Genomic DNA, 14,264 nt, shown 5'->3' with positions numbered 1-14,264 from the left:
GTGCATTATTTTCACATAAATAAAATGAATCTGCACTACTTTGTGTTTGAGCAGTAATAGCATTAATGCAGTATAGTATTTCAATTGTTTCTATGTGATGTACACATATGAATCAAATCAGTGAAATGCAGCAGTATTTTGGAGGGTTCTCAGAGGTAGTAGAAAAAAATCTAAATTTAAATGTGTAATGTAAATATTTATCAGTAAATGTAAACCTAGTGTTCTTATGAGGTTATGGTCCTCAGAGAAAGCCATAGTTTTTGGGCTAATAAATCAAAGGTCATGGCAAATAAACCAAAACATGCACAGGAATGGAAATCATCACACATGAACTGCATTCAACTTACCAGGACCTCGAGGACAAAAACACAAAAGAGAGAACAGTCAGTTCACCAACACATTACGGGACCACCACAGGCCAACGAAACGGGAGGGGATTTCAAACATGAATGCACCATTAATAATGAATAAATGGATCAAAATGAATATCAAGCAGCTCTTCATTTCATTCTAAAGCTAATCTCTAATCTCTGGACATTTACAGCCATAGGGACCGGCCATCTGTCCCGGCAGTGCTAATCATGTTGGTAAAGGGGTACCGTGACGAAGTGTGTTTGTGGAGGGGGTGGAGGGAGGCATGTGTTTTGGCTCTAGTGCGAATCTTAGGGTGTGGCTGTTGTACCCTCACACTATTTATAAAAGGAAATGTATGTTTACATATGGTATACATTTAGGTATGCCATTATTTGCTGTATGTTGACTTTGTTTCTTAAATGATTATTTATTTAATATAGTGACACATCCAACACTGCAACACTTAATGTCTAATCTATCGTTTTTCCTAAAGGCAAATTTACAGAACATCCCATAATGCTTAACCATGTTACAATAATCTAGTTGGTTGTCCTAGCAACATAGACTGAAACCAGAGAGCAAATTACAGAGTGATCTTTAGTGTAACTCAATAGTCTCACTGTCGTTTGTAGGAAATGATGATGATCACAGTGCTGTTACTGGAGTTCCTCTAATGATTCTACTGTTCTTGGTGTTGTTGGGTGGTTTACAAAATCAGAGTGTAAAGTAAACAAACCAACACAGACAATAAATATTGACCAAGCTCCATAGTGATCTATCTTAGAGAGGTTCATCACTTGGAGCGCTGGACACTCACTCAGTCGGCGAGAACACAGCATACACAAGAGGCGAAGCAGGCAAGATCAATACAGTGTCAAACCAAACCCGAGCTGCACATTTATCAAAGGGTTTTTTGTCTGAGAAATAAACCAGTTCTGTTTAGATTATAGATCTGCATAATTCACCCCAAATCTCAATCTCAGAGAGTCAGTCTGACGTCCCATTGTTGGAAAAATCCTTGATAAATGCATCCCAGCGATCTGTGCAGATGAAAGCCAAACCATACAGTCAAATCGCTCCATGCAACATTAGAGAATCATCCATCGGCCAACCGGGGGTGGGGGGGGTGGTTGCCATGGAAACCTCGCGTGGAGACGAAGAGAGCAGGCGAATGGCGTGTGGAGGAGCAAATGCAAACGCCCCCGCATGATAGGTAGTCACGTGATGAGGGGCAGCGTGGAGAGAAAACCCTGACATTTCACAACCACAACAACCCAATGACTTTGGGGAAATAGAGAGAGAAAGAAAGAGAGAGAGAGAGAGAGAGAGAGAGAGAAAGCAACAACAAAATGTACAATGAGACAGTGAAAAGCAAGAGTGATGGAAGAACAAACACAGAGATAAGTAAAGAGAGGAAAATAGCAGTAGAAGGAAGAAAAAAGATGAAAAAACTGCGTGACACAAGAGGAAAGAAGAAAGACAAAAACATGGACACATGGATGTGGAGGAAGAGAACAGGGCTACAGACAGAACAGTCAATGAATGAGAACCTCTTAATTGATTTATTTTGCAGCCTTTGTTGGCTTTTAGCTGCTTTCTGGAAGAGAGTAAATGAAAGTAGAAGTGCAATGGTTTTTACTCTTTTGCCTCAGCCAGTTTGTTGTTCATCTCTTTACTTTTCTCCTTGTCGCCCTGCGCTGCCCGTCTCTCTGGCTGGTTCTCCGAGCTTTTCTTTTTTGATCCTCGAACCGAGGCCGTCTGCTTCTCCTTGGACTTCTTCACCGTTTTGCCCTGGGAGGTGGACGAAGAAGTGGTCTTTTTTGGTTTGGAACGAGGAAGACTTGATCTCTCCCCCTGTGAATAATAAGTATTAAAGTTGGGGTAAATGACCTGAATTATTTTCGGAATAACACCAGTGTCACAGGCACACTGAAGCACACATGGACAGTCATATTAGTAGACAATTTTTTATAGGTAAAACAAATGAGCAGTCACACCAATAGACAATCTATCCAGGACAACAAAAAGGTCAAACCAGTGGAACATAAATTAACAGTCACACTAATGGACAATCTCTCCAGGGGAACACAAATCAACAGTCAAAATAATGTAAAATCTCTCCAAGGGAACACAAATCAACAGTCACACCAATGGACAATCTTTCCAAGGCAACACAAATCAACAGTTAAACTAAAGAAAATATCTCTCCAAGGGAACACAAATCAACAGTAACACCAAAGAACAATCTCTCCAAAGGAACACAAATGAACAGTCACACCAAAGTACAATCTCTCCAGAGGGACACAAATCAACAGTCACACCAAAGTACAATCTCTCCAGGGGAACACAAATCAACAGTCACATCAATGGACAATCTCTCCAAGAGAACAGAAATCAACAGTCACACCAAAGAACAATCTCTCCAGGGGAACATAAATCAATAGTCACACCAGTGGGTGGACAATCACTGCTGGTAAATACAAATGACCAATAACCTCAATGGACAACCAATGGATAACCTCGACAAAATAAAACACAAATCAGCATTCAAATTAGTGGACATTCTCTTCAGGACATTCTTTTTAGGAGAGCACAAATCAAAGTCCATTAGACACAATCTTTCCAACAGAACACAGGCACAGTAACCCCAAAAGACATCCTATCCAGAGAAACACAAATGACCAGTCACACCAGCGGACAAACTCTCCAGGGTAAGACAAATTGAAAGTCTTACCAATTGACTCTGTAAATCTCTGTAAATCTCTGTAAATCTCTGTAAACTCAAATGACCAGTCACATCAGTGGACAATCAATCCAGGGGAACACAAAAGAGCATCACAGCAATGTCGAGTGGGACATTGGAACATAAACCACGCTAATAGACAATTGCTCCAAGACAATGCCAATGGTTAGTCACACAAATGGACAATCACACCTACAGATATAACCCCAATAGACAATTACTTAAGAAGAAACCTATAAAAGCTCACACAAACCCTAATGGACAGCTACTCCATGAGAATTCCAGTAGACATTTACATCAGTGGGCAATCTCCAATAAACATTCAGAGAAAAATCATGAGTCAAACATATTAAAGGACAAACGTCAGCTAAACCAGGCAAACAGTAATGGACAACTGCATCAATGGACAACTGCTCCAGTGAGCACAGCATCAATCACATTTCTGTAAAAGTCTAAAAATGTATTCAATTTACAGTTTAACACAGATTCAGATGTGGAAGTAAAAATATCCCTTATGCCCAGTTTCTAAAGGTCCCGCTGAAGGCAGAATCTATGAGCAATTTATCCAGCAGAATAATAATAAGGCAGTGACAAACTGCAGGAGCACCACAAGGAAACTGGACCACATTAAACTTCTGAAAAACACCAGACCAAAGCGAAATAATGCATGCAGAGCAATCTGGGACAGAAATCACCTACCAAACTACTGCCAAAAAATGTTGTATTACAAACACAGTGGACTACACAAACACACACACACACACACACACACACAAACACACACGCACACTCCTTCTTAATGAATATTGTAATTAATCTGTTCTCTTACCTTGCTAGAATCTAGGTATGGTTCACTGTACAGCGTTCGTATTCTTCTCCTCTCCAGGGCCTTGTTGTCGGCAGGCTGTAGCTTTGCCTGCTCTCCCCTGAAGGTGGCACTATAGCTGGTCTCCAGGTTGGTTTTCTCATCTGGTGGGTGGTACTGAGACTTGGCCCGGATCAGTTTCACTGGCTTCACGTCTGTGTAAGCTTTAAACTCCCTCCTGGAAAACAGAGAAAGGATGAGACACTGATTCATATAATCATAACTAAAACTTATCTTAAACACACCATGTCCACTTTATTAGAAACCCCTCCACTGCAGCTAAACCTGGTGTTGATACAAAGTATGCAAAATAAATAAATGTGAAACACTTTTATTTCAATTAAGAACTATATGGTTGTGAGAGAGATGTAGGAGGGAAAAACCTTTTGAGTGATCTGATCACATCTGAGTGATGTAAAGGTTCTGTATCAGTTTAAAGGTTTATTACTCTCACACTTATCCCTTTTATTAACATGCCACAAAACCACTTCTGTTGGATAGATGTATGAGTGTGACAAACCATTTATAGGCCAAAGGACCTTCACCTACGTCTCTTACTTTGTTTGTTTGCATGCTACCACATGCATGTCTTTTTAAATGCGCTACCAGGTTCACTGCAATCCCACAATTTGTTTTATCTCAAATAAATGAATTATTTCTTACATACATTTTAATAATTCCAAACATTACTCACTTATTTTGAGTTGAGGTGAATATTTGTGACCACACATACAATCCAACAGATATTTTTAATCAATTGTTTTTTTCTCCATCTCATTTTCTATGAGTATTCAAATCTATATATTACTTAAATAAAATCAACAAGAAGTCAAAATACAAATCATTTAATCATCTGATTAGTGATTATATCTGTTTTGTCTGAAAAGCCCATCTCTGTTATGCTAGTGGTGATGATAGATTACATATCTATGGTTAGCAAACCTTACTAAAGCTCAGTGATTACCTGTTCAGCAGAAAAACAGCCAAATTGCCTATTTCCATGGCTGCGCAGCACACTATTTGCGTATTGTTGTCTACACCTGGTAACCGGTGGTGTGGAAATGGAACTGGGGCAATGGCAGTGGGCAGAATCAGAGGCTACAACCCATAGAGATTTCTGTGATATCTTTCCCAGATTAAATAAAAAATAGTGGCTAAAGATCGGCTGGAAAGAGCTGCCAGTGCTTGAACTCAGCATTTTTCCTTAAAATTTGATGATACATCCTGATCATATTGAGTTTAATTATTATTTTATTTTATTATTACTTAAAAAAAAATACATCAACTTATTTAACTAAATTCAATTAATCTTACAGTGTAACTGGAGCCAGTTACTTTTTAGTAGGGGATACGATTTTAAGTTTAAGCCTTGCAGTTCCAGCTGTGACAAACAAACCAAACCAAAACAGTGTCATGAAGTTAAAAATTGGCATAATGCCACTGAGCTGTGTTTTAATATGATTTTCTATAGAAATACAGCTGGTTATTTTTTTTTGATTGGGTGTTTTCTATTTTATTTTTAATTTCACAGCTTTTACCTACATTTCCTGAAAATGGGCCACAGGTTCTAACCAATTTAGTGCCAATCCTCATTTAAATGTACTCCTCCATCACTAGTAATGCCCCCAATACTAGGAGGGTGAAGAATAGCACATGCTTCCTCTCATACATGTGAAGCCAGCCACGGTCTCTTTTATGCTCTTTAAGCAAAGTGCAGCAGACCCAGCTCTGATACATCAGCCAACAGACACCTGTGCTGACCAGCTGAGAGTGATGTGGGGAGGAAATGCCATTAACTCACCCCTGAGGGAACAAGACCTATTATACACTCTTGGACTTCTGATGACACGTACCATGATCTAGGATTTGAACCAGCGATCCTCAGATAATAGTGACAGGTCCTACAGTTTGCTGGACCGCACTGAGCCTGTGGAGCCCGTTTTATTGTAGTAATACTTAGTAATTATGTAATAACTCAAGGGCTAATGCAAAGGTTATACAACTGTATGAGGAGATCCTGTCTCACTGACTGTTCCTCTCTTTATGTGTCTCTCTGCCTCTGTCTGGCCGGACTCCTGTCTCGAGGTAATGAGCTGATATCGATTAAGGAACGCCGTTACTGTCCTGGCCAGAGAGGCCAGTGGTCTACAGCCTCATTACAGCAATTATCCTGAGCAGCAGCTCACATTTCTACACAATCACATCAACGTCTGCACGAGAAGCAAGCTCAGCTACCGTCTCCGAGAACTACAACAATGTTCAACACACACCAGCAGTGTACGGCAGTGTACTCAGAGTACAGCAGCGTGTGGCTGCCTGAGGAAAGTGATGCAGTAGTCAGTATTGTGTGGTTCATAGCCCAGAGAAATGATGTAAAAACAGTCATGGGATCATACAGTGCTACTATTCATCCTGTTCACAGGGTCACTTCTTTAGTCTCACCCTGATCTGTTTGCTTGTTTGTTGTTTTTTGGTGGTTTTAGTTATTCTGTTGTTATATCATGGACATAAACAACTATAATACTATAATGCAGAATGAGTGAAAACATAAACTATATGATCAAAAGTATTGGGAAACATGCTCATTCACAGTTTCTCCTGTTTCTGTGCAGATCTTTGAGCATTGCTTTGAGGATTTGCTTACTTTTATTGACAAGACCATCAGTCACTCATCCCATCATTCTATAGAACACTGCTCCACTGCTGTACAGTTCAATGCTGGGGGTTTTATACCCCTCTATACCAGGCCTCTCATTTGGTATGGTTTCAATAGATCATGACAATACTTCTCTACAGGGACTAGAAAAGCTGTGTGTGTACATTTGCTGATCTGTGTCAGGAATGGCTTAACTTAAAGTAGGTTAACAGATTAATTAGACGAGGTGTCCACAAACATTTAGACATATTTTGTACATAAAAAAAGCCTCTTAACTTCCTGTCAGTGCTCATGTTTGGCTACAGCTGTACCTGGGTTTTATAAAAGTGTTTATTTGCGCAGTCATTGTATTTACCCAGTGGTGCTGGCAGGAATAAATGTTGTATTGCGAACGTGAACTGGCCACAGTGTGAGTCCAGACTATTTTAATTTACTTAAATCATTTGAGGTAAATCGTTGCCCCATTTTTTCATGTAATGTTTACTAAACAAATTAGGGAATTAGACTTAAAACATTTAGTTATTATACCTAAACTGTAAGTTAATTGAATAGATTATTTTTGTTATATCATTTGCTTTGCACAAATATCTTTAGACTTTTTAGACTTTACTTTATGGTCTGGTGAATAAAACAGATTTATATTTATGCTATCTTTATTCTACATTTATTCTATATTTAGGTCAAATATAGAAAATTAGATGGCAAAAGAAAATGGTGTAGAGTTTAACAGTTTAACACAGAGTTGCCAACACAAGTTAGCAGTTCAGATTTAATTTACAGCCTACAACATTGAGGCAAGATAGTTAATAAAAAAATATGATCTTAAAGTTTACCGGGTGTCCCGGGGGAATGACTACACACTGACGGTCAGTGTCAACACACTAAACTTAGCTATTATTAATTGATTTAACTTTTCCATTTGAATATATATATATATATATATATATATAAGTAACAAGTAATGTTTAGAAATAACCCATTTTTAGAGGTGTTTAACCCAGATCCAGAAAGTAAAAATCCATCCCAGGTTTTTGTACCAACTGCCTGGGTGGCACTGCTACAGTTCACCTCTACCAATTTTACGTAAACAGTTAAACAATTTGTGGGTTTACAGTGCAGTATGTTGGCTAAATATAAGGTTACAGGGCACACATATAACTACTCAGCGACTGATTCAGGTATCTTCTGTGTGTTAGCGCTTAAACAAAAACATACAACTCTGATTACTCTACCACATCCATTTCAAAGATCAAACACCAGGCCTGATAAACAGCAGCAGACTGCTAAATAATGGCTGCAAGCCATTAAATTATTAAACAGACACTAACAAAAATAAACAAACACAAAACCAAAAAATCAAAAATCAAGCATTATAAAAAAACATTGTTTAACTTTTGATAAATTAACACAAAATATGATCTGAGACCAGAACTCTACCAAACCAAAAGATGAATGTACATTGTTAGCATGATCTGGTCCTATCTCTTTATCTTATCAGACAAGCTATAAATATTACAACTAGATGAGACAATAAATAATGAATAAATTACTACAAATTTAATGATTTGCTGTTGGCACAAGATCTATCTATCTATCTATCTATCTATCTATCTATCTATCTATCTATCTATCTATCTATCTATCTATCTATCTATCTATCTATCTATCTATCTATCTATCTAAATATATCAGTGTGTGATATTAGTGAGAAGAGTTAAAGCTGTGAGAGAAAGTTGTGAGTGTTACATAAAAGGAGAGAAGACTGAACATGTGCTCTGTCTACACACACACACACACACACACACACACACACATACACTTTATAAAATACTGTACAGAGTGCTGCTGAACTTACAGAGACTGAGAGAGATAGATAAAGACGAATATGAACTGTTTACTATATGAATTATGATATGATACTATTTATCAGTACTTCCTGTACTATTTAATCACATTATTTTTATAGAGTTTCTATTATACACATCAGCCATATATTATCAACATATATTATATCAGCCATAACATTAAACCCACTAATATGCCTAATATTGTGAAGATTAAGATTAAGATAACATTTTTTGAAGGTGTCCTGTGGTCCCTAGAATTAAGACATTAGGAGCAGATTCTTGGAGTCCTGTATATTGTGAGGTGGAGCTTCCATGGATCACATTAAGAGCATTTTTAGACCCATAGTTCATTTCTCTGGTCCGTTGAGTTTGTTTACTTGGAGCATTTTCCCCTCAGTTTGGTTTGTTTTCACACAGGCATAAAAACAAACACACTAAACGCAGCCCAACAAACCTCCCAAGCGTGAAAGTAAATAAATGAAGGAGAACCTGTGTTCCAGACCAGCGTGTATAGTTGTGCAGTGTGAAGCTGCTTTTACACTGAACACAAAAAGGGTAGAGTTTCAATGGGTAGAGTGGCATTCATGCAGTTGCGTTGGTAAGTTGAGTTGCACAGACCTAAACGATGAGTCCTGCACATAACGTGTTTAGTGTAAAAAGAGCTTAGGTATGGTATAACTATGGTAATTATCTGGGTAACTGCTAAGTTAAATTGACAATGACCTCTTGCAGATCTCGGTGCAGTTTATTTGTTCTACACACTAGTGCAATTACTGTTTTCATGCCTGCTCAAACCAATTGCACCAAGGGTACAAACAAACCTCCTTTAACCAGACCAAATAATGCTGGTGTGAAAACACTTTAAAAAGCCTTGGTTGCTCTGTGGCTGGTGTAGTGATTATCCTTCCTTGAAGCACGGAACTGAACAATGCATAGCTAGAACACCACATAAGACCTGCTAGATGTTTTGAAGCTGTTCTAAACTTTGTCTAGACATCATACTTTATTAAAACCAAATAATCAACATTATTCATGTCTCCATTCATCTAGGACTGAGGAGATACAGAGGATAATTAAACCTGGCTGAACTGACACTCTTTAAAATTTAAAAACATTTTCCCTCACAAATCCCTTCAAGTTTTTGTTCTGACAGTGATGATCTGAAAAGTTTCAAAGCTCTGCTGAAACATACAGGCTGCTGTCAATCAAATCAACTCTCTATTCTTCCCATTACAATAGAAAGCTGAAGGAGGCTGCTCACAGTGCTGTGGTGAGGAGAAAAAAAGACAGATTTCCCTCGTTCTGTGACTCTGCTTGTTCCAGAAATACAGTAGGGTTGATAACAATGACACTGGTGTCTTGGGGTACCATGGGTGCTTGGTACCGAATCCAAACCCGTTCACTAACCAACACGGACTCAAACACTGCACTACCACAAACCATACAGACCAGCAGCTTTCCACACTGAGAAAGCAGCCAGAGATGCAGGCTTGTGACGAAGAAAGCAAGGGACAGACTAAGCAGCAAAGTGTGGTACAGCAGGTAACGTTAGGATAACACAGGGACTTTGAGGTGATGGAGGTAATGTTAGATCTATTACATGAGAATGATGAGCAATGGCTGATAAAATAGCAAACGGTCAAGACTAAGTGTTAGATGAGCAGCAAGTGTCCATTTAGGCTACATAAAGGTGTGTTGAAAGGCTGCATAGTTTGAATTTTGTAGCCTCTATGCTGTGGTTTAACATGTTTTAAAAATCACTCAAACAAGTGAAATAACAGATTTTAAAACTAATAAATGATCAATTAACTTAAAAAGTATCTGTTAAAAGTATTAAAGTAATATTAGCAAAAGGTATGCCCACACTAAATAAGAGAAAAACAGTGTCAAACGCTTTTAAGACAGAGTTGCGTTGCATACATTTATAAAGCAGCCCCGTTTGTAGTCTGATACAAATACATGTTATAGCTGTTTAAAGGAGGAAGCACCTTTAACCTGAAGAATTGAATTAGAATTGAACTGTTATATCAGAGAAATTCAGAAAATACATATTATAGGTGATTTCAATAAAAAGGATAAAAAATCAGTTGAACTACACAGAGCAGACAAAAAGGGTGGAGTTAACAATTGACACTAAACTTCTTATATTTAATATGTTGATAATACATTATGCTTCTCTATAACAAGTAAATTACAAGTCGGTTGTGCTCTGCTAATTATGAGGGGCTGGTCTAAACCAAAAATGCCAGGGCCGATTTTTTTGTCCTAGTCCAGTCCTGGATACGTTTGAAATGTGCAGGGTAATAAAAACACTTTAGAAACTCTGTTAGAGATTATTGAACATCTCCACAGACTCAGGACAGCATGTGTTGATTTAGACATGAAGTTAGCAAAATGCTAATCACTGTGTTACAAGATTAGCTGTCAAATAAAATGAGTGAACCCTTTCTTACTCTTAGTCTCACTAGAAATGTAATAAATATTGACCACAGCCAGGGAGGTTCTGCCTTAAAGTCTTAATTTCTCTGAGTGTTTTTTCCTTCTGATCTTATAGAGATTTTCCTTTGCGCTCTTTCCTCATGATCGTTTCCTATGTTTGCAATTTGAAACGTTCTATTGATCCAGAATTCAACCGTTCAAATCGTCTTCAACCTTCCGTAGTTAAGGTTGTTCTGTAGTTCCACGTTCCCTTCGCTCACTTCCTGCAGCTATAAATATAAAAATGATGTGAGTAAAAAATGTCCCAGCTCCTTTCTGCCTGATGGCAGTGATCAAAGCCTGATCTATACAAGGCTTTTGGGCTTTTTTTAGGATGCACAGAAGACAAGCAACCAGTTCAGCCTCTGTCCAGACTCCAAGGTGTTGGAACAAACTCCCTCTGAGAGTCCAAACAGCAGAATCACTTTATATTTTCAAACATCATCTGAACTCCCACCTGTACCAAGGTGCTTAATAAAGCATTAATAACTATTAGATCTTCTAGTGCACTAGGTGCTAGGGTTTGAGGAATTGGGTACTGCTTGCAACTGTATGTACTGTACTGTATGGATCATTACTGGCATTGCCAGGGCTCGAAGTTTGGTAAACCGCTTTGGATCTACTCAATCCCATATTTGTTAATGTAACTGTTCTCCTGTTAGCTTAGGGTTCTTCAGGTAGTTTTTATTAATTCAGTCTCAGTGTCCTCAGAGGTCCTTCCTCTTGCCCTTATAGGGGTTCTATGATTGAGTCCTGGTTCCTCTGAGCAGTACTTCTCTCCTTTTTAACAAAGTTTCTAGAGGTTCCTCTGAGTGGTTCTTTCTCATTCTCTCGCAGAAGTTCTTTTTAGGAAAGGAGTCTCTGTTTCTCTCTGTGTTGTTAATCCTCCTGCTCGTACAGTGGTTCTCAGGGGAAGGTTCTGTGAGCAGTGTAGAGATGAGACCGATGTGAATGGAGCTTAATGTTATGTAATCCAGGCTGTGGTGTAATTACTGACGTTGCTGTGACATTATCCGCTCTAACTCACACACTTGAACCCGCTGACCTCTGGGAAAACACTGCCTCTTGGAGCACACAGAGTCCAGTTTGGTCTTGGTTTCCTCAGCCTTGTTGCCATGGCGATGCATTGGCACCATAGGGAGATGGGAGGCAATGCCAGAGCGGCGCATTCTGGGAACAAGCTTGGCACCACATCTCTGTTATATGGTGTTCAACCAGGCCAGGACATATTTAGCATTTTTGCATTCAACAGATGATACTGAAGGTTATTCAGAATGAAAAATCAAACTTATGCAGAGTATACAGTGTTTTCAGAGCCTTGTTCCCAAAATTACTTAAAAATTTACAAGTAACAGTTTCTCAATTTCTTTTATTCACCACCAGTGAACCCATTTTCCTCTCTTTTTACTCCTCTCTTAACCAATTTCTGAGAAAAACAAGCCTCATGGCATAGTCTACTGCAGTGTTGTCCCTATGCAACTGTGTATTGTTGCTTACTGTTGTGGCTGTGTAAAATATGCAACGTTGCAAATTACACTGTAAGGTATGCAGCAACACACAGGGTATTATATGCAGAAGCATGAATTAGCCTTCAGAGTTCAATTCTGCCCTTTTTTCTTTTGGACCATGTTACCTGCAAATGGTGGGGGCCAAGCATGAGCTGTATCGTTCTCCCCATCCCCAAACTGTAGTGTCGATTCAAAGGACACCAAAGAAGGCAATTAATCTTTTAAATTTTTAACATGTAATTTTTTCTGTGATTAAATAATCTAAATGGACATGTTAATTTGACAGGCCTTGTATTTCATTTGTAAAATGTTATTTATTATACCGTTAAATTGTATTACTTTTGAGGTAAATCAATTTCAGACAGTTATCTCCTGTTTTTTCCAAAAAAAAAATACACATTTACACTAGGCACACAACCTGCTGAATAAATGAACTGATATATATATGGTGTATACAATGCTGACATTTAATATATGTGAATATATATATATATATATATATATATATATATATATATATATATATATATATATATATATATATATATATATATATATATATATATATATACAGTAAAAAGTGCTTTAATATTCATGTTGTGTCAGCACTGTGCCTCTGATCCTACAGCTCTGTATTCACTCACACTTACACCAGAGCACTCCTACAGAATACAGAATGGAAATGAGAGCAGTGAAAGTGCTTAGACAGAGGTTTCTCTCTCTCTCTCTGCTGCTGCATCTCGTTATTGATCTCTGAGGCTGAGAAGTAACACTGCTTTACCTCCACTGCTCTACTAAACAGACCAGCACCGAACAGCACGCAAAATATTTTACACACATTCAGCTGTGAAATGCAGACATTACTGTCCTCCAAGGTGTTTTATTCCAGAGTGTTCAGGAGTGTTGTAGCTCAGTGACCACTGACCACCCTGTATTGCCTTACATCAGAAAAACAGCTCACAGCAATAGAGAAATGCAGTTTACGTGACAAGTGCACAGTGGTGGTAGACTTTACAATGCTCACATTTAGCATAACACCATGCCATCTGAGTATACAGCTGTTTAAGCACTGTAGTTAAAACTCCATGAATTAAAGGGTTAACACTAATGTATTAAAAAAAAACAGAACACTAATGTTACCATTTCAACACACACACACACGTGTATATATATATATATATATATATATATATATATATATATATATATATATATATATATATATATATATATATATATATAGGGTTACATACACGTACGGGGTTAAACATCCAAAGTAAGAATTAAATATTGTTTATTTAAGTTTTATTTAATGTATTTGAACATCCACATTGTTATGTATTGTTTTTCATTATTTAAATTTCTGTAAAGTCAGAATGAAATTATGGAATTATTTATTTTTTATGGAATTATTTATTAATAATTTTAGCTTCTTCAAACTAGCACCTCTTTCTTAGATGACAGTTTTTTTTAGAAGGTGGAATCACCTGGTCACAGCTTTCAGTTAACAGCTGTGCTGAACTTGTCAAGAGTTAATCAGTTGTAAAGTAGTGAAGAAGTACAGTTGGTATACAGTGAATAGCTCTATTTGAGTAATGTTCTTATCCATAGTATGGCAAGAACTATTGAGGCTTTAGTGTGTTGAGCGTGTTTGAATATGATTGAGTGTGTGTGTTTAGTAAAGTGTGTGAGTGTGTGTGTGTGTTTACTAGAGTGTGTGTGTGTGGATGCGGAATGGTGTAACGGTTGTAAACTAACAGGTTTAGCACTCTTCAGTATGGTGGTAAAAATGGGTGTTTGTGTGTGTGGGAGT

At 37.9% G+C, this 14,264-nt stretch overlaps 1 protein-coding gene across 1 annotated transcript in view; it reads right to left on the bottom strand.

Moving 5' to 3' along the window:
• Window positions 1-14,264, bottom strand: part of map6a (microtubule-associated protein 6a) — a 28,354-nt gene that overhangs the window by 6,076 nt on the left and 8,014 nt on the right. The window contains exons 2-3 of the mRNA XM_007259442.4: window positions 3,927-4,140; window positions 1,994-2,208 (exon numbers count right to left, since the gene is read on the bottom strand). Of these exons, the coding sequence (XP_007259504.3) occupies window positions 1,994-2,208; window positions 3,927-4,140 (429 nt within the window). The remainder of the gene's footprint in view (window positions 1-1,993; window positions 2,209-3,926; window positions 4,141-14,264) is intronic.

The sequence above is a fragment of the Astyanax mexicanus genome, chromosome 20 (genome assembly GCF_023375975.1).
Source record: "Astyanax mexicanus isolate ESR-SI-001 chromosome 20, AstMex3_surface, whole genome shotgun sequence".
NCBI classification, from domain to species: domain Eukaryota; kingdom Metazoa; phylum Chordata; class Actinopteri; order Characiformes; family Acestrorhamphidae; genus Astyanax; species Astyanax mexicanus.
This window is presented reverse-complemented; position numbering and strand designations above follow the sequence as displayed.